Source organism: Thermobia domestica, chromosome 10 (assembly GCF_964235325.1).
Source record: "Thermobia domestica chromosome 10, izTheDome1.hap1.1, whole genome shotgun sequence".
In the NCBI taxonomy this organism is placed as follows: Eukaryota; Metazoa; Arthropoda; class Insecta; order Zygentoma; family Lepismatidae; genus Thermobia; species Thermobia domestica.
In genome coordinates, this window is record NC_137463.1 from 262,119,306 (window position 1) to 262,142,795 (window position 23,490).

Sequence of the window (23,490 nt, forward strand, 5' to 3'; positions counted from 1 at the left end):
AGCTTCTAATGAAGCGAACGAATAAAATAATTGTAACTATGTTACTTTGAGTTTCTATCGGAATTATTTGTAGGTTTACAACAATTTTTAATATTTTCAAACGCCGTTTCTCTTCCAAGTTTGCACAGTAAATGTGTCTTTCACAAAGAAAAACAATAAAACTAGTTTAAACCGGTTTAAATACCTACAGCAAGGCAAACAAAACAAATTCTTAGCATTACTAAGAAAGCAATTTTTTAGACCGCTAACACAATGGAAAAGCATACAAAAACAAACACCTATAATTGTTTGAAGTGTTACAAACTTTTATACTACAATTACAAATTATTCGAGTAAATTACATCACATTATGTAATATTACAGTTACTAAATTTAAAATATCTTAAAACACCTGCGACGAGACTACAAACTATTTGCTTTTGGGTACGAGATTACAAACTAAATGCCTTTGGGTACGAGATTACAAAAAACTAAGTGCATTTGGGTACGAGATTAAATTTCACATAACAAACTGTGTCACAGCCTATACAACTAGTAGTGTTATACTCAGTGTTGATAATATAATTAATTTCGTTATAAAATTACAATTAATGCAAAGTATATGTATACCATTACTAATGTTTAAAGTTACATTTACCAAACGTGTACAGGAATTGTTGATACATTCTTATGCTTATGTTCGGTTAAGTTCGGCAATTTTCGGAACTATTCGTGTGGTACATTAACCAAGATGTACAGGAATTATGGATAAACTCTCTTGTTCATCTTCGGTTAAGTTCGGCAATGTTCGGAAAACTTTGGGAAACTTCGGGAAACTTCGGCAATCTTCGGAAATCTTCGTGTGGAGTTCTTGGAATTTCCATTTATTAGTGTTGATAATAAACAATCAATGAAAAAGTAAACACACTTCCTGTTTGTACTCTGCGTGCTGTAATTAGTCTAAAACAATTTCATTACGGCAATTTCTAAATTACAATTATCGGAAAGTACTGAAGGATTAACCGATAAAGTTAAAAGTATATCTTCGATGAACTAAAAAATATAGTTAGTGTGTGGCAAGTGGTAGTGCATCAATACTAAACTGAAAAAGTTACGGGAAGTTTTATGATTGTAGTTAACGGCAAGTGTTAGTGCAATTGCGGACAAGCTTTCAAGTGTACTGTCGGTAAACTTATACCTAAATCTGTTGTGAACTGAAACAAGTTAGGGAAAGTTTTATTATTATACTTACTGGTAGGTGTAAAAACAAATTGTGAATCTTTGGTCAACACATTGTGACTCATATTATAAAAGTCTACTTACGAAACCTTGTCATTTAAAAAACTGTGAAAACAATTATCAGTTCTGTGTACAGTAAATAACACTATTAATTTATTTATAGTACATCATTGTGTAAAATATTTACTGTATAAGAAACAATAATTCAAATTGCAATTACATATTTAGTGTGTCAATAATACAATGGAAGGACAGTCTGTAATCTGTACCATGTTTTCAACACAAGAAGCACGTGGTTATGAAAATCCAAACGAAATTTTATTTACATGGGAAGTGATAACACAATGTCATGCTACGGGTGCAAGAGTAAGCAATGAAGCTTATTCCAAGCTATTGCAGGCGTTGTTTATGCATTTTGGTTGTGATCCTCATGTTGTTTTGAAAAAATGTAAGTCTGCAAAAGATATTATTGATTTATATCATGTAGGCTTCTTTCGTCAAGATAATATAAAGAATTTAGCTCGTGAAAAGTTTATGGAACTTGTGTCTGAAGGAAAAGCTGATAGTTTAACTACAGATGATTTTAGCGTGTTCATGGAAAATTTTATAAACTTTCCAAGTCCTAATACTAATACTGTATCACAACCTACCATGTATGGGAGTGGTAAAACAAATGATTATTTTCGTATTGTTAATAATACAATCAAACATTATACTTATTTTGGACTTACGGGAAAGGAAGTTACAATTGAACGTATGGAGACTGGTGGTATAGATGATCCTGAAAAATATATTCAGTTGTTATTTGAATTTGTAAAAAATCACGTTTTAAATGATGCCGATGATGATATGTATGATATGTATATATAAGTTCTGCTTCCACAATTAATAAACAAATATACATTTCGTGGCGTCAAAAGTCAAATTTAAGCTCCGACATTTTATTTCGTAATATTGAAAATGTTTTAAATAGTAATGAAAATTATTTATTAGGTGAAAAAGTAAATTTCAAAATTCATATTGTTGATTCACGTAAAGGTAGGGGACGAACTATGGGTTCAGCAAAATATGTTGATCTTGTAACACACATGCATCAATGTACTATTCCTGTACGAAAGGATGTGTATTGTCTTCCTAAAACTATTGTCCTTGGAATGGGTAGGGCTGATCATCGTTATAACTATGTATATCAATTGAAAAATCATCCTGAACGATTGATGAAACAAGCAAAGGATTTGTGTGTCAGTGCTAAAGTTGACATTGAAATTATAACGACTCTATAGAAAAGCGTCGTCAACCTGGTTCGTTTTGTAACATATAAATTACGAAGCGATAATTACTTTTCTCAATGCAAAAATCAACTCAGATATTTAAAGATTATTAGTCTCACCTTTATTGCTTGATATATCTTAATATTCTTTTTAAGACCGTAAAATACATAAATTCACTTGACTAGGTCAACACATAACATGTACGTAGTCACAACTATCCCATAATAATCTCTCTTACAGATATTAAAAACATTCTTCTTTTCTGTTAATTTAAAATGAACATTCTACTAAGTATATTACATATTTATGAACACTTTTTGCCCACGGTACAGGTAAATATTATGCAAACTAAAGTATTTCGTTATAGAAAATGTCGCCCGATAAAGGGACTGAATATAAAAGTCATGAGTGGGCTTGGCTTTTATATTCAAGAACCACTGGTCTGATTAGATTAATGTTCGTACATTACGTATGTTCTTTATATTTCGATCACACCTCGTACATATCTTCATTACATTTTGGTTAACCCTCATATATATATAAAATATTAGTTATTATCATTCACATAAATACATTTACAATAAATCTTTGATTTCATTAATATTTCTCTTTTATTACATTATTATTTATTCTTTATCATTAAAAACATCGTCGCTTATAAATATAATTAACGAGGGTGAAATACAAACTATCAAGATTACTAGTTTCGATCATTATTACAAACGATGATATGACAAATAATATTTGTTCTTTTCGGGCGCATTGTATAACAAATAAGTTAGATGTTGCAATTGCAATGTATACATAGTAGCACTAAGATGTCCAAAATAAAAAAAAGAATTTCACTCAAGGTAGTCATTGAATAATTGATTTTATAGAATGGATCTTATTCTTAACATAATCTTTGATAATTAAACACAAATCAATCTAATATAAAATAATTTTTGTCTTTAACTAATTATAAATTGAATTATGATTCTTCATATTAATAAGAAAGAATAAAAATTAAACATAACCTACGTTTGAATAATCAAATGGAAGTAAATAAATTTATTTTACAGAAACAAAAGACACCCTTTTGTTATTAAATAAACACATTTTTCATTATTATTGTTATTTTTCATTCTTATTTATTTGATCAAGAATGTTGGGTGCTACTAACTCTTTAACTAGATGCATTTCAAATATTTATAACCATCGTTTTCATTATTAATATTAACACAAACTTTAAAACAAAAATTCACAAGAATATATAATCAACATGGGTGTAACCTAATTTCGTTAACGGTAATCATGTTACATTCGCACTGGCATATGAATCTAATAAAGTGCATTGTACCGCACAATCGTGGTTAGGTTCTACATTAGGTTGTACATGTCTTTCATCGTGATTTGAATTTGGATACGAAGTACCATCTCGTGAACAATGATTATATCTATACATAGGATTGGTAGCATCTCTAGGATTTCGATATGTATTTCTATTAATTTTGTGTCTACTTCGGTTGCTTAGGTTAGGCGGATTCCCTACATAACCTTGTCTATTTTGTTCATTTTGATTGCTAGAGTATATTCGTCTTAGGTTCGGTTCATTATTATTCACACTTCGGATATTCAAATTCCGAACAGGGACCAAATGATCTGAATTATTCTTATTTTTACCCATTCCTGGTTGTGTTAGATTCATAGCATGATATTGAGTTTCGTAGCATTGTACAAGCATTAATAAATGACTGAAACTCATACACTGTGTGGAAAATAAGATCTGCTGTAATTTAAATGGAAGCAAATTGCGAATCGATGCAATTATTCTTGATTCCGATTGCAAGGGATTAACAACCTTTAATTCATTATAGACATTTACAACAAACTCTACAATAGATTTGTGCAATCGAGGATTGAAATGTTGATTTCTAAGAGTGGCATCTCTGTTTGCCAGCAAAAAGTCATTTTCGTAATTCGCGATCAATGCCGCTTTAAATTCCTCATATGTACTAATATGATCACGTATTGCCTTAAACCATAAGGAACAAGGTGGGAGTAATACATGGGGTATTAATTTCATGTATTGTGATCGGTCGATAGACATTATATTACATTCGTCTTGGAACTTCTCTAAGAAAGAACTAGCATTTTCATTGCACTTACCACTAAATTTACTCATGGCTTTGATTTCGCTCATCTTGACACTTAACTTAACCTTTCTTTTCTCACTCCTTGTTCTTGTGGTGGGATTGTTCCGGTCCGTAGCGTGCTGTGTCATGATACCATTTATATTTCGTTCATCAGTGATCTTCGGGCAATTTTCCTCTAATATAATATCCTCCTCAGATTCCGGCGAAGGCGTATTTATATCCGGTGATCGGGGAAACTCGAAGCGATCACTGCCCAGATTATTGCGATAAATGTTATCTCTAGCCTGTAACATTTTAATTTCTTCCTGCATAGTAGCCAACTGGATCTTTTGATGCTTAACGGAAGATTCTATTGAAGTTAAATCCTTTTTTACAGCACAGATTTCATGATTTTGATGATCGTGCTTTTCTTGACATTCATCGGCTAACCTTTTTAACTTCTCTTCAAACTGCGAGGATATGTCATTCATCACCTGGACGATTGTTTGTTTCGTATCGTCTGATTTCAGTTCTATCCGTTCTATTCGTTTACTTAATTCTTCATACTCCTTGCTAGCTTCGTTGAATTTCAATTCTATCTTCTGTTCCATGGTCTGATTAGCTTCATAGAACTTCTGTTCCATGGTCTGGTTAGCTTCATAGAACTTCTGTTCCATGGTCTGGTTAGCTTCATAGAACTTTTGTTCCATGTTTGCGTTAGATTCATTGAGCTTCTGTTCCATGGTTTGTTTTATCTCAGTCGTCATTTGCATAATTTGTCGCTGCACACCTAACAAAAGTCGATCCTCAGATGACAAACTTGGCGTTGTACTGGTTTTCATCTGGATTACTGGTATTAGATTCCTGTTGCACTATTTCATTATCCATTTTTCTTTTGATGACCTTACCGCTTCGTAATACGGTTAAGTTCGTATTCATAAATGGTAATATCCAAGTAAATTCAGCCCTACTTTCCTTCTTCGGGAACTGAATTTTCAAAAGTCCCGGGTTTGGTAAACCAAATTTTTATAACGACTCTATAGAAAAGCGTCGTCAACCTGGTTCGTTTTGTAACATATAAATTACGAAGCGATAATTACTTTTCTCAATGCAAAAATCAACTCAGATATTTAAAGATTATTAGTCTCACCTTTATTGCTTGATATATCTTAATATTCTTTTTAAGACCGTAAAATACATAAATTCACTTGACTAGGTCAACACATAACATGTACGTAGTCACAACTATCCCATAATAATCTCTCTTACAGATATTAAAAACATTCTTCTTTTCTGTTAATTTAAAATGAACATTCTACTAAGTATATTACATATTTATGAACACTTTTTGCCCACGGTACAGGTAAATATTATGCAAACTAAAGTATTTCGTTATAAAATCCATGATGGATGTACTATTGATGATGTAAAAAAGTTTCAAAATAAGCTAGCGCCTCATTATCAAATTGTTGTTTACGAAAAACATCGTTTAACTCGAAACTACAATGTAATTTATCCTGAAATACATGCATCAAAAAAATTTTAATTTTGTATACTGAGGGACACTATGAATTAATTATTAGTATTACAACGCTATTAAACAAGAAAAATTATTATCAGTATTGTTTGGAAGCTTATCATCGTACCGAAAATCATAAGTGTAACTTCAAATGTCCAATGTGTGAAAAGTATCACAATGTTTGTAATAATGATAATAATATTAAACTCGAGTGCATTGATTGTCATAGACTGTTTTCTAAGGATGAATGTTTTGACAACCATAAAACAATAAATGTTTCCGGAAAAAGTTTATGCGAAACAAAGAAAATTTGTGTCCAATGTGGTGATATGATTGACATGCGTTCACGCAAGTCTGAACATGAATGTGGTGAACGTTATTGTAAAACATGTTATACATATGTAACTGATAACCATATTTGTTTTGTTCAAATGGCTATAATGCAACATGTAGATACCTTTTTGTACATTATCTTTGATGTAGAAACAATGTTACTTCCTAAAAATGAACAAGGAGAACAAGAACATCGCGTAAATTTCGTAAATTGTATTCATGCCTGTTACAAGTGTAAGGACATGAAACTTGATGATACATGCTTTGTATGCGGAGATAAAAATGGATTCCGTTCATTTGATTTCAACAACATTGACGGATTTATTAATCATGTATTAATAACTCGACCGATGTTTAAAAAATCATTGTACTTTCCCATAATAGCAGTAATTATGATATGCAATTCTGTGCTAAAACTTTGATAATAAACCATCATTTTACACCTGAAGTAATAATGCCAGGGCAAAAAATTATTGCAATGCGTTTAGGACAAAAGATTTACTTCCTTGACACATATTTGTATATGGGAATTAAATTATCTAAATTACCTAAGACGTTAGGTCTTTCTGCAAATTTACGAAAGGGAGATTTCCCGTACTTGTTTAATACATTAGAAAACCAAAATTATATAGGCAAAATTCCTGAGTTAAAATTTTAGCAGAGGCTGTCATTAAATTTTCAAACTTAATTGAAGACAAAACAAATGGTATCCAATGTTTTATCGTCGCGTCAATTACTGCTAGTTTGGCAATACTAACATATCGTACCTTATATTTACCCAAACAAATTATTCCAATTATTCCACCTTATGGGTTTGACCATCGTGATCGTCAAAGTCTAAAGGCAATGTATTGGCTGCGAAACTTAGAACGTACTACTGGTAGTGAAATTCTCCATTCTGGGAATGGCTTGGAAAAACGATTTGGGAGGTATAAGGTTGATGAATTCCAAAGTAAAACAAATACAGTTTACGAATTTCATGGATGTTACTATCACGGGTGTTTAAACTGTTATCCTACACTACGACACGTGTCCCTAGATTCTACCTCTAAGCAAGGTACATCGCTACAAGATCGGTATGAAAACACCACCACAAAAATAGCATTTCTTAAAAAATTAAATCTTAATGTCATTGAAATGTGGGAATGTTAATGGGACCACATGGTAAAAAATGACAAAAAATTACAACAGTTTATTCAAACACAGTGTCATGATCTTGTTGATCATCTGGTACCTAACGATAGTTTTCATGGTGGACGTACAGAATATTTTAATGCCTTGTACAAATGTACCAGCGAAGAGTTTGTCATATTATGATGTTACCAGTCTTTACCCCTGGGTGATGGCACGTAAGCCATTGCCTATAGGTAAACCTATAATATACAAGCAGCCTGACTTTCCATAAGTGCAAAGTATTCATGGATTAGTTAAATGTAGTATCTTACCTCCCAAAGACTTATATTTTCCAATTTTACCATATACATGTTATGAACGCCTTTTGTTTGGGTTATGTCGTACGTGTATGGAACAAAGTGACAACAATTGCATGCATAATGATGCCGAGCGTGTTCTTACTGGTACATACTGTACTCCTGAACTTCATGTAGCTTTAGATCTCGGATACAAAATTCTACAAATTATCGAGATTTGGTAATTCAAATTCTCTGGATCAAAAGATAATCTGTTTAAAGATTATGTAAATTCCTTCTTAAAAATGAAACAGGAGTCTTCAGGATTTCCTAGCTGGTGCAAAACTAAACAAGATCAAGAGAAATATATTGCAGACTATTATGTTCATGAATGCATTCAGTTAACGGAAAAAAACATTGAATCAAATCCTGGTCTAAGATATATTTTCAAAATATTTCTCAATTCTTTATACGGTAAATGGGGACAGCGAACAGATTTATCTCAATCTGTAATTGTAGATACTCCAGAAAAATTTTTAAGTTATCTATGGGCACCACAATATGAGATACAAACTGTATTGCCTATTGGAGAGCAACATCTCATTGTATTATATAAAAACAATGAGAACAAAAACAAACCATGGAAATTTTCCAATGTTGTCCTTGCAGCCTTCATCGCCTCGTGGGCGCGTCTAAAACTTTACGAGTTACTAAAAGCTATAGATCCTGATCGTGTATTGTATTGTGACACAGACAGTATTATGTTTGTACAACGACGTAATGAAAAGCCTCCACTTCCTTTGGGTTCCTATTTGGGTCAGTTAACTAATGAAGTTCCTGATGGGTGGAAAATTGATGCATTTATAGGCTTAGGGCCAAAAAATTATGCCTATAGAATGAAAGAAGTTCAAACAGGTAAAGTAGATTATGTATTTAAAATTAGAGGAATAACTTTAAATTACCGTACACAACAAGAAATTAATTTTGATCATTTTTATGAACTAGTTCGGGCTAAAGCTGACAAAAAAACAGTTACACAATCCAGGAAGAATTGTTCGTAAGCCAGGGTTTGTCATCGTATCCAAGTCTGAAACTAAAACACATCAGAAAGTTCAAAATAAAAGACGACGATTAAATCATAACAGTATTACTGACTATAGAACATTGCCATATGGTTATCAAAGTATTAAGTGTGTTAAATGATTGGTATTCTGTATATATAGAAGTAAATATGTAAATAGTAGACTGTCTAAAGGTGCCATGATGTCGTAACATGGTCATAATACCCTCAAATATGTCCATAAGTTTTCACAAGACCCATCTGTTGATACTTCTACGTATATATAATGTAAATATGGGAATAAGTTATGAAGAATATTCTAAGTATAGTAAATGTCTTATTTAAATATATCTATATATGTATATAAATATGCGAATATTGTCACTATAATATTGTAGACTATATAACTACAATAAAGCGTTACAATTTACGATATTATGTTTTATTCCTATGACTATATCCAAACAAATATTGATATATTACGAAGTATGTGTATTCTATATAAGATAAAGGAAGAATACGTATGCTTCATATAAGGTTATTTATACATATTAATCATATTTTATGTTCCTACAATAAATCATCCTAAGTTGGAACCCATGTTGACGCCGTAATGTCTTCTACAAGGTAAACAAGCATCTTAGAAGTAAGTAAAGGTACCAATAAATGTCATTACAATACTGTAGTAAGATATCTATAAGTAAATTACTTATACCACAATGATATCCTTTGTGCTTCAAATACCACTAGAACATGTCTAACAAGCATCTACGTACGTAAAAATCACAATATATACATCATAACATGGTATTCAAGGTAATCTATATACTTAAGGAGTCACAATATAAGTCTAAAATATAATCCAATATTAATATAATACAATCAGTTCAGGCGTTTGCATTCACCTAGCATATCACCATAACAAGTATACAACTGTACATTACGATAAAATGAGGCTACAATCCAATATTAATACAATACAACCAATAGGTACAAGCTATTCATACTGTCATAGCCCCTAAAGCCACGCAACCAACAACACATGCTTAAAAAACTTACATGAAAACAACAGATATTATGTCTACAATATGATACATATATTCCTGTCCCAATATCAGAACCAATATACATACATACATGTACCCACTTACAAACTAATCATATATTCATATATACATGTAATTTGTTATTCGTCTAAGCTTCGTACACTATTAGACCCATACAATATCCAAAAGATGATATTCTATGTTAAAATCCCATATCAGCTACACATACATGTACCCACCTACAAACTAATAATATATTCATATATATATGTAATTTGTCATTCGTCTAAGCTTCGTACACCATTAGACCCATACAGTATCTAAAAGATGATATTCTATGTTAAAATCCCATATCAGCTACTGAAAATACCATATCAATACATAAAATACGTTTCTTAGAGTTGCGGCCATTTTCTCCCACATTATCTCATACATTTATGTACATTATGTACTGTTCTATATTACATATATCCCAATATACCTCTAAAATATACGCCAAACAGAAAAAATCATTCTTTCTAACCCCTTTCGTTACCACCTCATTAATATTCATTACCATCTCATTAATATTCATAAATAATTAATTCACTAATCTAGTTTTTAAAAGGATAAAATCATTTATGCGGAAATACCTTAAAGAAATCTTGTTTGAACACTTCTTCCAAAAGCAAAAAGGGAAAGTTGTCTTGCGTAAAAATTTCATTCAGTCCTTTTCCCCTTTCAAACTCAGGTAAGAAGGGTCACTCTTTCTCTCCCTCTATGTGGCAAGGTCCTTAACAAAATGCGTAACAAGTCGCACGCCAATTAAAAAGTGTTTCTTTGCTCACAAAAGAAGAACACACTTCGCCCCTCCAATCTTATGTCTGCTCCAACACCATTTGGCAATACAATAATTTTTTACAAACTGACATGGAACATTTAACCAGCTGTTTCTTAAAATCTCTGTCCTTCAGAATAATGAGTTCTATTTCTTTTTTTTCACATATTTTCAGTCTCCATAGGGTAGAAGTCACAGCCCAAATTAAACAAGGTCTTTTATTCCAAAGGAGAGCACACTTCACCCCTCCAACAACCTGGAACACACACATACAAGCAGGTGTCTCTCTCTCTTCTTTCTTTACTCCCCCCATCAAAGGGTTCTCTCCATCTTTTGACTCTTAGCTAACATTTAGCTGTTCTTTTAACAATAATGTATTATCGACATTTCCCATGTTTCTAAAAGTTATTTGACATGTCTGTCTGACTTCCTACGGTTACACTATTCTCACACACCTATATCTCACTTTTAAGTAACAGTATCTTCTTTCTTTTAATGACAGAATGATGAAATTATGTGACAGTGTTAGACAGAGAGCCTATGTTACAAATACAAAGGGTTTCTATTGTCTTCCCCCCCCCCCGTTTTGAGCACAAATTGCACCAAGACTACTTCGTTATACATCACAACTTTACGGGAGAGCAGAGAAAGAGTTACTAACCCAATCATATAAAAAGCTTTACTAACCCTATCATATAGAAAGCTTTACTAACCCGATCATATAGACACAAATGGATGTAATTGTGAGTACTACAACTTGGATTTAACGATTGCTGTTTAGACATTCAGTGGTTTGCAGGGTTGTATATTCCTTAAAAGATAAGACACAAATTCTTTATACCTCAGCTTCCAGTAGCTAGATACAGGCAACTTTTAGTTACATAATTAAACTGCTGTCAGATTTTAATACATGACCAGGATCCAAATGCTTTGCTTTACTTGTTTGTTTGTAGACATTTATTAGTTTAGGGTTCTGAAAGTTCGTGTGTAAATTAGGGATGTGCAATTTCGGAATTTTTAATTTCCGGACTCCCGAAAATAAAACCAGACAAATTACGGAATTCACAAAACTCGGTATTTAGTAAAGTCAGTAATTCGGAAAAAATCCAACTTTGGAAAAATTCCGGATTTCTGAAAATATCCGAAATTTAGAACTTTCTGATTTCGTGAACATTCCATAATTCGGAAAAAATCGGCTTTTTTTCAAATTGCGGACTTTCTGTATTCCGGAATTTTACCGAATTTCGCAATTTTCCGAAATCCGGAAAATGAAATTTCCGCTTCCGGAAAATAAATTTCTTTCTGTAAATAGGTGCATGATTCTTGCATCGCATCTCTAGATGGATAATTTTGAGCAAAGAAACTTGATCACTCGCCTTCCGTGCAGCCATTATTTTATGCGAGAAAAGATGTTATCTGATGTAGAATCGAACCGATGTTTTCTATTTGAAACCCCAGCATGATACCCAATTGCGGCTTTAGAGGGTAGGCACTGGTGGACCCAAAAAAATTATAAATAATTTTAAACGCTATAAAAGACGATTATTTAAAACGCTATTCCTGTTATTTTGAATGTAAACGCTGTTTGCAATTAGTAAAGAATAAAAATTGATCATTCCGACGTAGCTGCAAAAAGTTTTAAAAATTGAAAGGAGGGGTTCGAACTCATACTTTGGCGTATTTAGGGGGAGGGGGCTTCCGGGCTTAAGCCCCCCCGAAATCTTACTTACTATAGTAAAGTATATGAAATATCTTGCAGAATTATCACATTTTCAGGCAAAGCCCCCCCCCCGAAAGTTAGCAAAACCCTCCCCGAAACAAAATCGTAAATACGCCACTGCTCATATTCATGGTCATTAAGAATACAATAACCACATGCCTTGAATCTCTTGACTACGATTTCTACTCTGAATAAAATATAACTTATTCAATTTCTATACTGCTTACAATATATAAAGTTTATACAGATGTTTTTCTTTTCTTATTACAAAGAAGTTGAAGATGTGGAAATAATTTTGATACTTCGCGATCACTGACAAAACTCCGAGTAAACACTGAGGGCATTCTTTATCATAATGTGAATATATGGTGGATGTCTTCATTCGTCTTTCTCTCTTCATGTCTTTCTTGACATTTCTTTATCATGACTTTGTATCTCTTTCCTCTCTCTCTATTCGTATCTCTTGTTGATTACTTCTGTTTTTTACACATCTTCTCCCTTCTCGCGCCTGTGCTGCGTCAGAGCTAAACCTGGCCTCTTTGCAAAACGTATTGAACAACATAACACAAGCAGAAGCCTCCCACTACTCAACGTAGAAATCGTAGTCGAGAGGTTTAAGGCATGTAGTAATTGTATTATTAATAAGCATCAGTATGGGTTCGAACCCCTCCTTCCATTTTTTAAACTTTTTGCCGCTACGTCGGACCGTTCAATATTTATTCTTTACTAATTGCAAACGGCGTTTACATTCAAAATAACAGGAATTTTGGTGGCATTTGTTCGGATATTCATCTGTTTTGAAATGAAGACAAGAATAAAAGTAGTACGCGAAAACAAAAAGTATTACCAGTACTAAACATTGCCAATAATAATTGCTACGAAAGACTAAATAGATTTCTTTTACCATCTCTCATGTACTGTATACATTATTAACAAAAATTATAAAAAAATATCCTTCTAGGGGATTTGAGCTGGAATTCTTTGCATTTGCAATCTAGCACCATAACCATTACACCAAGATCATTGCTTGGTAAACGTTTAGTTGTCGGCGTATTTGTCCGTACTTGTATTTTTTGTTCCCACTTCGATACTTTTTCATCTTTGTTCTCCGTTTACCAGCTGTTTCTGGCTTTTTTGTCGGTGTCGTCCTTTATTTACATGATGCAGTATTTGTATTCGCAGCTTGTACCCCTCTGCAGTGTACTACATATTTGTTTGATTTAATTCTCATATTCTCCATGGCTGGAGCGCAGGAATGCCAGACTCAAAAAACAGATGTACATTTTACAACGATATATTATTATTATAACGGTATTATCAATCTGTGCCTGTTTTTGTCGACATGATCAGAGGCGCAATAACTGAACAGATATACATTTAAAAGAGAAAAGAAGTAATTAATAGCTTGTCATGGAAGGAATGGTTGTTGATATAACGTATGTATGAATACAAGAATAAACAAGTGTATCTTGGCACGATCCTTATAATAAAAAGGACAAAAGGGATTAATTATGGTCAATTATTATTAGTTAATATATTTAATGTTATAGCTTATTGATCTTTAATCTAAAGTTACTGTATATATCAACTAACTTGGGCTAAAACAAGAATAAAAACATTATCGTTTTATCTGGTGTCGTAGACCCAGGACTGAGACCTTTAGTTCTCTTTTATGAGTTACACTATTTTGAGAAGTGGGAAGAAAATCCAAAGAATTGGCAATATGCAGAATTCGGAGATTGAGGAAGTACCCAGTACTTTAGATGAAACCATGTCTGGAAATACCGTAACTGTGTCCGAACGTTCCCATTCTAAACTTATTGATATGATTAGTCAACTACTAACTGCTAAATTTGATCAACAACAAAAATTGAAAGATGAAAAGCTGAAATCAAACTATGAAAAGCTAGAACAGACACAACATGATATGACGTGAGAAGTTGATACTTGTATATTAGAACATCCTGGCGAAAAACGGAAAATAATTGCTAAAATTGAACTTAAAGGTTACGAATACACAGAAATAAAAACAACTGACGGTAAAAATAAATCGCACAGATCTGTATATAATTCTGAAGATGAACACATATGTCTCAATTGTGGACGTGGAGATGGAGAAGCATTGATCCTGTTGTGTGATAATTGTGATGATAGTTACCATACTTTCTGTTACGTGCCTGAAGTTCCCCCCCCCACCTCTCCCACATTACACCAAACACTGCACATCGTTAGTGCATCGTTAGTGCACGTTAGTGCACTCAGAACTAACGTTAGTGCTATCAATGTTTACGAGATATTGAAGATTTTTGGTGGGGGACCAACTTCATATGAAGTTAGCCACCCACCCATCTTTATGCAGACAGATTTTCACAAAACTTAGCGCACCGTTAGTGCACCTAAACGCACTAAGCAATAACGTTAGTGCTACCATATTTTGGGATTTATTCAAGATTTTTGGTGGGGGCCAACTTCAGAAATATCAAATTCTGTACAAATAGAGATAGAAACATAGAGTTAACGGCAATCGTTAGTGCATCGTTAGTGCATCAAAACGCACTAAGCACTAACGTTAGTGCTACCATATTTTGGGATTTATTCAAGATTTTTGGTGGGGGCCAACTTCAGAAATATCAAATTCTATACAAATAGAGGTAGAAACATAGAGTTAACGGCAATCGTTAGTACATCGTTAGTGCACCTAAACGCACTAAGCACTAACGTTAGTGCTACCATATTTTAGGATTTATTCAAGATTTTTGGTGGGGGGGGGGCAAATTCAGAAATATCAAATTCTATACAAACAGAGATAGAAACATAGAGTTAACGGCAATCGTTAGTGCATAATTAGTGCAGTTAAACGCAGTAAACACTAATGTCAGCTCTACCATATTTTGGGATTTATTCAAGATTTATGGTTAGATGTCAACTTTAGAAATATCAAATTCCATATAAATTCATGTAGATACATGGGATTAACAGCAATCGTTAATGCTTCGTTAGTGCATTTAAACGCACTAAGCACTAACGTTACTGCTACCATATTTTAGGATTTATTCAGGATTTTCGGTTGGGTAAGCAACTTCAGAAATATGAAATTCTATACAAATTGATGTAGAAACATGCGGTTAACGGGAATGGTTAGTGCATCGTTAATGCACTTAAAAACACTAAACACTGACGTTAGTGCTACCATATTTTTGGATTTATTCAAGACTTTTGGTGGGGGCCAACTTCAGAAATATCAAATTTTATACAAATAGAGGTAGAAACATAGAGTTAACGACAATCTTATTGCATCGTTAGTGCACTTAAATGCACTAAGCATTAACATTAGCATTACCATATTTTGGGATTTATTCAAGATTTTTGATGGGGGAGCCCACTTCAGAAATATCAAAGTCCATACAAGCCTTTAGGGCTTTCTAGAAGCACTAATGATCCACTAACAAATGGCATTAATTTTTTGTTAGTACTTGAAGTTGGGGGAATTTCACCGTGCCCTCCAAAGATATTGTACTTGTAGCACCTACATTAATGAAGTACTAACGTTAGGGGTTGGTGCACTAAGAACCACTAACAATTGCACTAGAAGATATCTACACTTCTAGGAAATTTGATACAATTAGGAAATTTGATACAATTAAAAATTCCCAATAATTTTCTTATGGGAGTTTCGTGACATGTAAATGTCCATAACTACACTAATATTGAAGTACTAACGAAACTATTAGTGTTTTCTAGAAGTACTAACGATTCACTAACGATTGCACTAGAAGAGATCATTAGTGCTCTTGAATTTGACTAAAATTTGATGCAATGAAAAATTTCCCATAAATTTATTATGAGTTTCATGACATTTAAATAGCCATAACTAAACTAATAATGAAGTACTAACTAAACTGTTAGTGTTTTCTAGAAGCACTAACAATGTACTAATGAATAGCACTAAGTTTTAAGTTAGTGCGGGAAGTGGGGGCGCTAAGTTCACTCTGGCCTCAAAAGGTATTTTAATTGTAGCACCTATACTAATGAAGCACTAACCTTAGGTGTAGATGCACTAAGAAGCACTGACAATGCACTAACGATTGCTCTAGAAGAGATCATTAGTGATTTTGAATTTAGCGGAAATTTGATTCAATGAAAAATTTGCCTAAATTTCTTGAGTCTCGTGATATGTAATTTGCCATAACTACTAATATTGAAGCACTAACGAAATTGTTAGTGCTTTATAGAAGCACTAACGAATGACACTATTTTTTTCGTTAGTGCTTAAAGTGTAGGTGCGAAATTCACGTTGATTTCCCCAAAAGGTTTTTTTTACTTGTAACACCTACACTAATGAAGCACTAACGTTAGGTGTTTGTGCTCTAAGAAGCACTTACGATGCACTAACAATTGCACTAACAGAGGTAATTAGTGCTTTTGAATGCGATGGGAATTTGACATAATGAATAATTCGCCATGTGTTTCTTATGGGAGTTTTGTGACTTATAATTGGTCATTTCTACACTAATGGTGAAACACTAACGAAACTACTTGTATCTTCTAGAGGTACTAACAATGCACTAACGAATAGAGATCGGAAAAAACCGGCTTTTTTTGAAAAAAACTCGGTTTTTTCTGCTTCGCTTTTTTGCTTGGGAAATTTTGGGCTTTTTTTCTCAAAATTTTCTTTAAATTGATAAAATATACTTTGGTTTGCTTCTCTACAGCACAAGAACTCATTTGATTAGTGGTTGATGCAGATAAAAATATAGAACCTCTAAAATAAACCATGAATTTCGAAAAGACTTTTTAAAATTCTTAACATATTTACATTATGAATTCCAATGGATTAACCAATATATATATATAATAATTTTTTAACTTCTTATACACAAAAATAAGTACTTTTTTTAAAAAAAGATACACAAATAACTAGCAAAACTGTATGTAGTATTTCTACTTCAAAATATCACACACCTTCTTTTTGAAACAAAAAATAAAACATGAGAGAAATACATTTATATGATAATCTTAAAAGCTGCACATCAAGAGCTTGGTTTCGGTTGGTTCTGTACATTCTTGAAATTTTTAAATTTTAACTTTCATATACATTGTATGAATATTTGGAATTTTGAATTTTTCATTCATTGATCACATACATACCTGTACGTAATAATGTTACCGCCTATCAGGTGCTTGGAATCTGCAAAATCGGTAAAATTCCGAATTCTATAATGAACTGACTGTTTCTTAAGCTTGTTCAGAATCGGGAAGTACCAAATTTTCTGTTAATGAATCATATGCGTAATAGACTGTTCATCTGATCGTATGGTTTCCTAGACTTATAACCACCATTACGGTTTACCCAATCCTGAAGGTTTCTGAATTTTTAACGACAGGAATTCAACATATCATTAGGCATTTCTCTTAACATTCTATTAACAAGATTGATTCCATACGCAGATGAAATTATTGGAGATTATCAGTCTGGATTTAGGGACATCGATCAACTATCGACCAGATATTTACTATTCGATAAATACTCGAAAAGGAATGGGAATATATTACCCAGTACATCAGCTGCTTACTGGTTTTAAAAAGGCTTACGACTCGGATAGGAGGAAAACATTAAACAACATTCTTACGGAATTCGGAATACCGAAAAAGCTAGTTAGATTAATTAAAATGTGTTTAAATGAATTCCAAAGTAAAGTACGAGCAGAAAAATTATTGTCCATTAGACTCCACGTCAGAATGGCCTGAAACAAGGAGATGTGTTATCGCCATTATTGTTCAGCTTTGTTCCGGAGTACGCTGTAAGGAAAATTAAAGATAGCAACCAGGCCCTAGAGCTGAATTGTATTCACCAGGTTATGGCGTATGCTGATGATGTAAATTTAATAGTGGATGGTAGGAGAACAATAGAAAGAAATGCAGAGTCCTTATTAAACGCTTGCAGCGACATTGGTTTAGAAGTAAATGCAGAGAAAACTAAATACATGGAAGTTCACCGGGATAGAGCAAATTATTGATACGTTAAAATATCAAATAATACCTTCGACAAAGTGGATACTTTCAAATATCTGGGATCACTATCACCAGACCAAAATCATATACACAAAGAAATTAAATGTCGACTAAAATCAGGAAATTCGTGTTATTTCAGTTCAAAGTATTTTGTCGTCGCGAATTCTGTCGAGGAATTTGAAGTTTAACATATATAAAACGACAATCATGCCTGTTGTGTTTTATGGTTGTGAAACATGGTCGCTTGAGCGTAGAACGCAGACTGAAAGTATTTGAAAATAAAATCCTGAGACGAATATTCGGACCTAAGAGGAATGGGAATGACGGAAACTTCATAACGAAGAACTGCATAATTTATACGGTTTACCAAACATTGTTAGGGTCATCAGTCTAGGAGGCTTAGGTGGGCAGGTCATGTAGCGAGAATGGAAGAAGGTAGAAACACTTTCAAAGTTTTAACTGGAAATCCAATCGTAAAACGTCCATTAGGAAGACTTAGGTGCAAATGGAAGGACAATATTAAGATGGATCTCGCAGAAATATGAATACAAAGTAAAAACTGGACCCAATTGGCTAAGGATTGAAGACAGTGGAGAGCTTTTGTGAAAGCGGCATTGAACCTTCGGATTCCATAAGCCATAGAGAGAGAGAATATATTTAAGTTAAGCACAACTGCACAACAACAATGAGTGAGTAGTTAGCTTTTGCGCTTCTATCGGGAAGTTCAGGATTCAACCCCGCATTCGACCATTTTGACAAAAAAAAAATTCTTAATTGTATCTGTAAATGTAGAGATAATGCGTATACTGTGAGGTCTGGCCGACTTACTTTCTTATCGTTGTTATTACTAATTACCAGCAGTGACAGATTTGCGAAGGGGGTTAAGGTGGGGATGTTTTACGGGTGAAGCTTGTACTCCGAAATTACAAAATTTCTAAAACAAAGGAAATATTTGTTATGCCTTCACTCATAAATTTCAAGCTCTTCTCAAATAAAAATTAGGTATTTTTAGAAAAACTAAACATGAATAATAAAAGCCCCTCCCAAAATACTTTTCTAAATCCGCCACTGATAGTATAAAATGGTCTTTAAGGTTGTATCCGGAAGGTTATTTCTGAGTATACAAACAAAACGAAATATTAGTTATGCTTGTACTCATAAACTCCCAAATAAAAATTAGGACATTTTAGAAAAACGAAACATTAAGCAGAGAAACACCTCCCAAAACACTTTTCTGAATCCGTTACTGATTATTTGTAATAAATGATATTCAAGTTTGTATCCGAAAGATTATTGCTAAATCATTCCACAGCTACAGTAGAACAAGAATGTGTAAGTACGCTTTGACAGATATACTGACAAACGTACGCTCTGACGGATATATTGAAAAACAAAAGTTTAATTTATGTGCTAGAAGAGGAAATGAAACACGGATGACTAAAAACAAATGATGTAGAAAATAAAAAGTGTCGATAACTTAGAAGTTAAAATAAAGTTAAATATCTTCTACAGTTGCTCTGAAATACTACGTACTTTATGTTTACTTTAATTCATAAAACATGCATTCCATCCATTATGATGGTGAATTCCGGAGCAAAATATAGTATTTAAGTCATGAAATCTTATTTAACTTTAGAGTATACTATAAGAAAGCTATTTAAATAGAAAAATCATGAAAATGAAAAAAGCCAAAATTTCCAAATTCTCGTTTTTCCCCAGAAAAGCCGGCTTTTTATGTGCAAAAAACCATCGATTCAAAAAAGCCGGCTTTTTTTCGCATCTCTACTAACGAATAAAACTAATTTTTTCGTTAGCGCTTGTAGTGGGGGCTAATTTCACGCTAATTTCGAAGGTTTTCTTTACTTGTAACATTAGTGCTTCCTACTGCACCAACACCTAAATTTAGTGCTTCATTAGTGTAGGTGCTACAAGTAAAAAAAAAAAACTTTGCGGGCCAGCGTGAACTTGGTTCCTACTTCAAGAAATAACGAAAAATAAGTCCATTCGTTAATGTATCGTTAGCGCTTCTGCAAAACACTCATAGTTCCGTTAATGCTTAGCTATTGATGTAGATATTATGGTGTAGATATTATGGCCAATTATATATGCCACATAAATCCCATAAGAAATTCATGGGGAATTTTTCATTGCGCCAAATTTCCGTCAAAATCGAAAGCAGTAATGACCTCTTCTACTGAAATCGTTAGTGCTTCATAGTGCACTAACAACCTACCGTTAGTTCTTCATTAATGTAGGTCCTACAAGTAAAAAAACCTTTGAAAGCCTTCATGAACTTGGCGCCCCCACTTCAACCAATAACGAAAAAATTAGAGCCGTTCGTTAGTGCATTGTACGTGTTTCTAGAAAATACGTTTACTTTCGTTAGTGCTTCACTATTAGTGTAGTTATGGCCAGTTACATCTCAGGAAACTCACATAAAAAATTAAGGGGAGTTTTTCACTGTGTCAAATTTCTTCCAAATTAAAAAGCACTAATGATCACTTCTAGTACATCCTTACTGCATCGTTAGTGCTTCTTCGTGCACCAACGACAAAATTAGTGTAGGTGCTACAAGTAAAATATCTTTGGTTGTCAGCGTGAATTTGAGCCCACTTCAAGCACTAACAAAGTAATTAGTGTATTCGTTAGTGCTTTCTGAAAATACTGACACTTTGTATGGAATTTGATATTTCTGAAGTTGGCCAACACCAAAAATGTTGAATAAATCCCAAAGTGTGGTAGCACTATCGTTAGTGCTTAGTGCATTTAGGTGCACTAACTATTGCCCTTAACTCTATGTTTCTACCTCTATTTGTATAGAATTTAATATTTCTGAAGTTGGCCCCCCACCAAAAATCTCGAATAAATCCCAAAATATTGTAGCACTAACGTTAGTGCTTAGCGCTTTTAAGTGCACTAACGATTGCCGTGAACCCCATGTTTCTACCTCTATTTGTATAGAATTTGATATTTCTGAATTTGACCCCCACCAAAAATCTTGAATAATTCGCTAAATATGGTAGCACTAACGTTATTGCTTAGTGCGTTTAGGTGCACTAACGATGCACTAACGATTGCCGTTAACTCTATGTTTCTACCTCTATTTGTATAGAATTTAATATTTCTGAAGTTCGCCCCCACCAAAAATCTCGAATAAATCCCAAAATATTGTAGCACTAACGTTAGTGCTTAGTGCGTTTAGGTGCACTAAAGATTCACTAACGATTGCCGTTAACTCTATGTTTCTACCTCTATTTGTATAGAATTTGATATTTCTGAAGTTGGCCCCCCCACCGAAAATCTTGAATAAATTCCAAAATATGGTAGCACTAACGTTAGTGCTTAGTGCTTTTAAGTGCACTAATGATGCACTAACGATGCGCTAAGTTTTGTGAAAATCTGTCTGCATAAAGATGGATGGGGGGCTAACTTCATATGAAGTGCCTCCCCACCAAAAATCTTCAATATTTTGTAAAGGCTGATAGCACTAACGTTAGTTCTGAGTGCACTAACGTGCACTAACGACGCACTAACGATGTGCAACGTTTGGTGTAATTTGGGAGAGGTGGGGGGCCAACTTCAGGCACGTCTTTCTGTTTGCTCCCACCACTTGATGAAGTTTCCATAGGTGATTGGTTGTGTTCGAAATGCGTAGCACGAGAGATGGACAAGAAAAATGAGACATTCTGTGTTTGATCAAGCAGAGGAGTACACATTACATGAGTTTGAAGAAATGGCTGATCAATTCAAAATGCAACTATTTCCGCATGCCTATTAATCTCGTGTCAAAATCACTTGTTGAAAACGAGTTGTGGAGAATAATGTCTCCAACTGAAGAAAATCTTACCGTGGAATATCTCGCAGATCTGCATAAAATGGACCTTGGATCCGGTTTTCTCACTAAGATGTCGAATAATTTGACACGTTTGGATGAAGAATATGCAGATTATCCAAATATTTTCATGGATTCAGGAATTCCAGTGTATAGAACTAATCAAAAGCAGGAGAATTTCTCATAACCTTACCAAGAGTGTACTACTGTGGTTTTAATCAGGGATTCAACTTTGCAGAAACAGTAAATTTCGCTCCTCCAGACTGGCTTCCAATTGGAAGAGCATGTATTTCTTACTATTCAGTATTGAATAGGTTTTGTGTTTCTTTCCATGATGAGCTTGTATGTACTATGGCTTTGAAATCAGAATTGCTGACTCCTCCTGTAGCTGCTGCTACGTATGATGATATGGTGGAGAACGTTCATCGTCATTTTGGTATGCTTGTGGCTCCGGCCAATATGCATAATGGAACTGATACATTGTACCCTATTGAACATCATTTTGATATAAAATGAAGGGACTCAGATGATTTGGAACCCTCACATTTGATAAGTATGGTTCGAACTCGTCGATCTCAAAAATTTCAGCGACGTAATGAAAAGGTAGAGCAAGAACAGGAAAATAAATACCAGATCAAAGTTTGTGATATGGTATTTCTGAAGCTTCTTCCGTAAAGCAACGCTAACTTAAAGCGAATTTATATTTTTTGTGACGTCTATGCTGGCCCTTACCTATACATTAAGGAAATTAATCCTAAACTTATTGAATTGATTGACGCTAAAAAGGCAAATCTATAGGATTTCGCAATATTGATGAACTGAAGGTATGGCAACCTTCAGAAATCACAAGGAACAAATGGCTAAAGCTAGTTAAAACTTTGACCAATCCCGATGTGTTAACTAAACTAAATTTGGATAACAATCCTTTATCTATTCTTTTGGATTTTACGAGTTGTGTTATGGATACTTCATTTAAACTCTATATATGTGCAACATGTTACGATGTGATCATGATATACCTGTTGTTTTAAATATTTTGTATTGTTAATTTATTTTATCTTTGTACTAACTTTGAATGTTATGTTTATCTTTATTTTATCTTACGTGTTCAAATGAGATCTGATTGTGTTAAATTGAAA

The 23,490-nt window shown here is 33.5% G+C and overlaps 1 protein-coding gene across 1 annotated transcript in view; it reads left to right on the forward strand.

The window, feature by feature from the left end:
• LOC145661920 (uncharacterized) overlaps positions 1-22,867 on the forward strand; it is a 71,342-nt gene extending 48,475 nt beyond the window's left edge. The window contains exon 4 of the mRNA XM_081727269.1: positions 22,590-22,867. Coding sequence (XP_081583395.1) covers positions 22,590-22,867 — 278 coding nt within the window. The remainder of the gene's footprint in view (positions 1-22,589) is intronic.
• Positions 22,868-23,490: the final 623 nt, after the last annotated feature.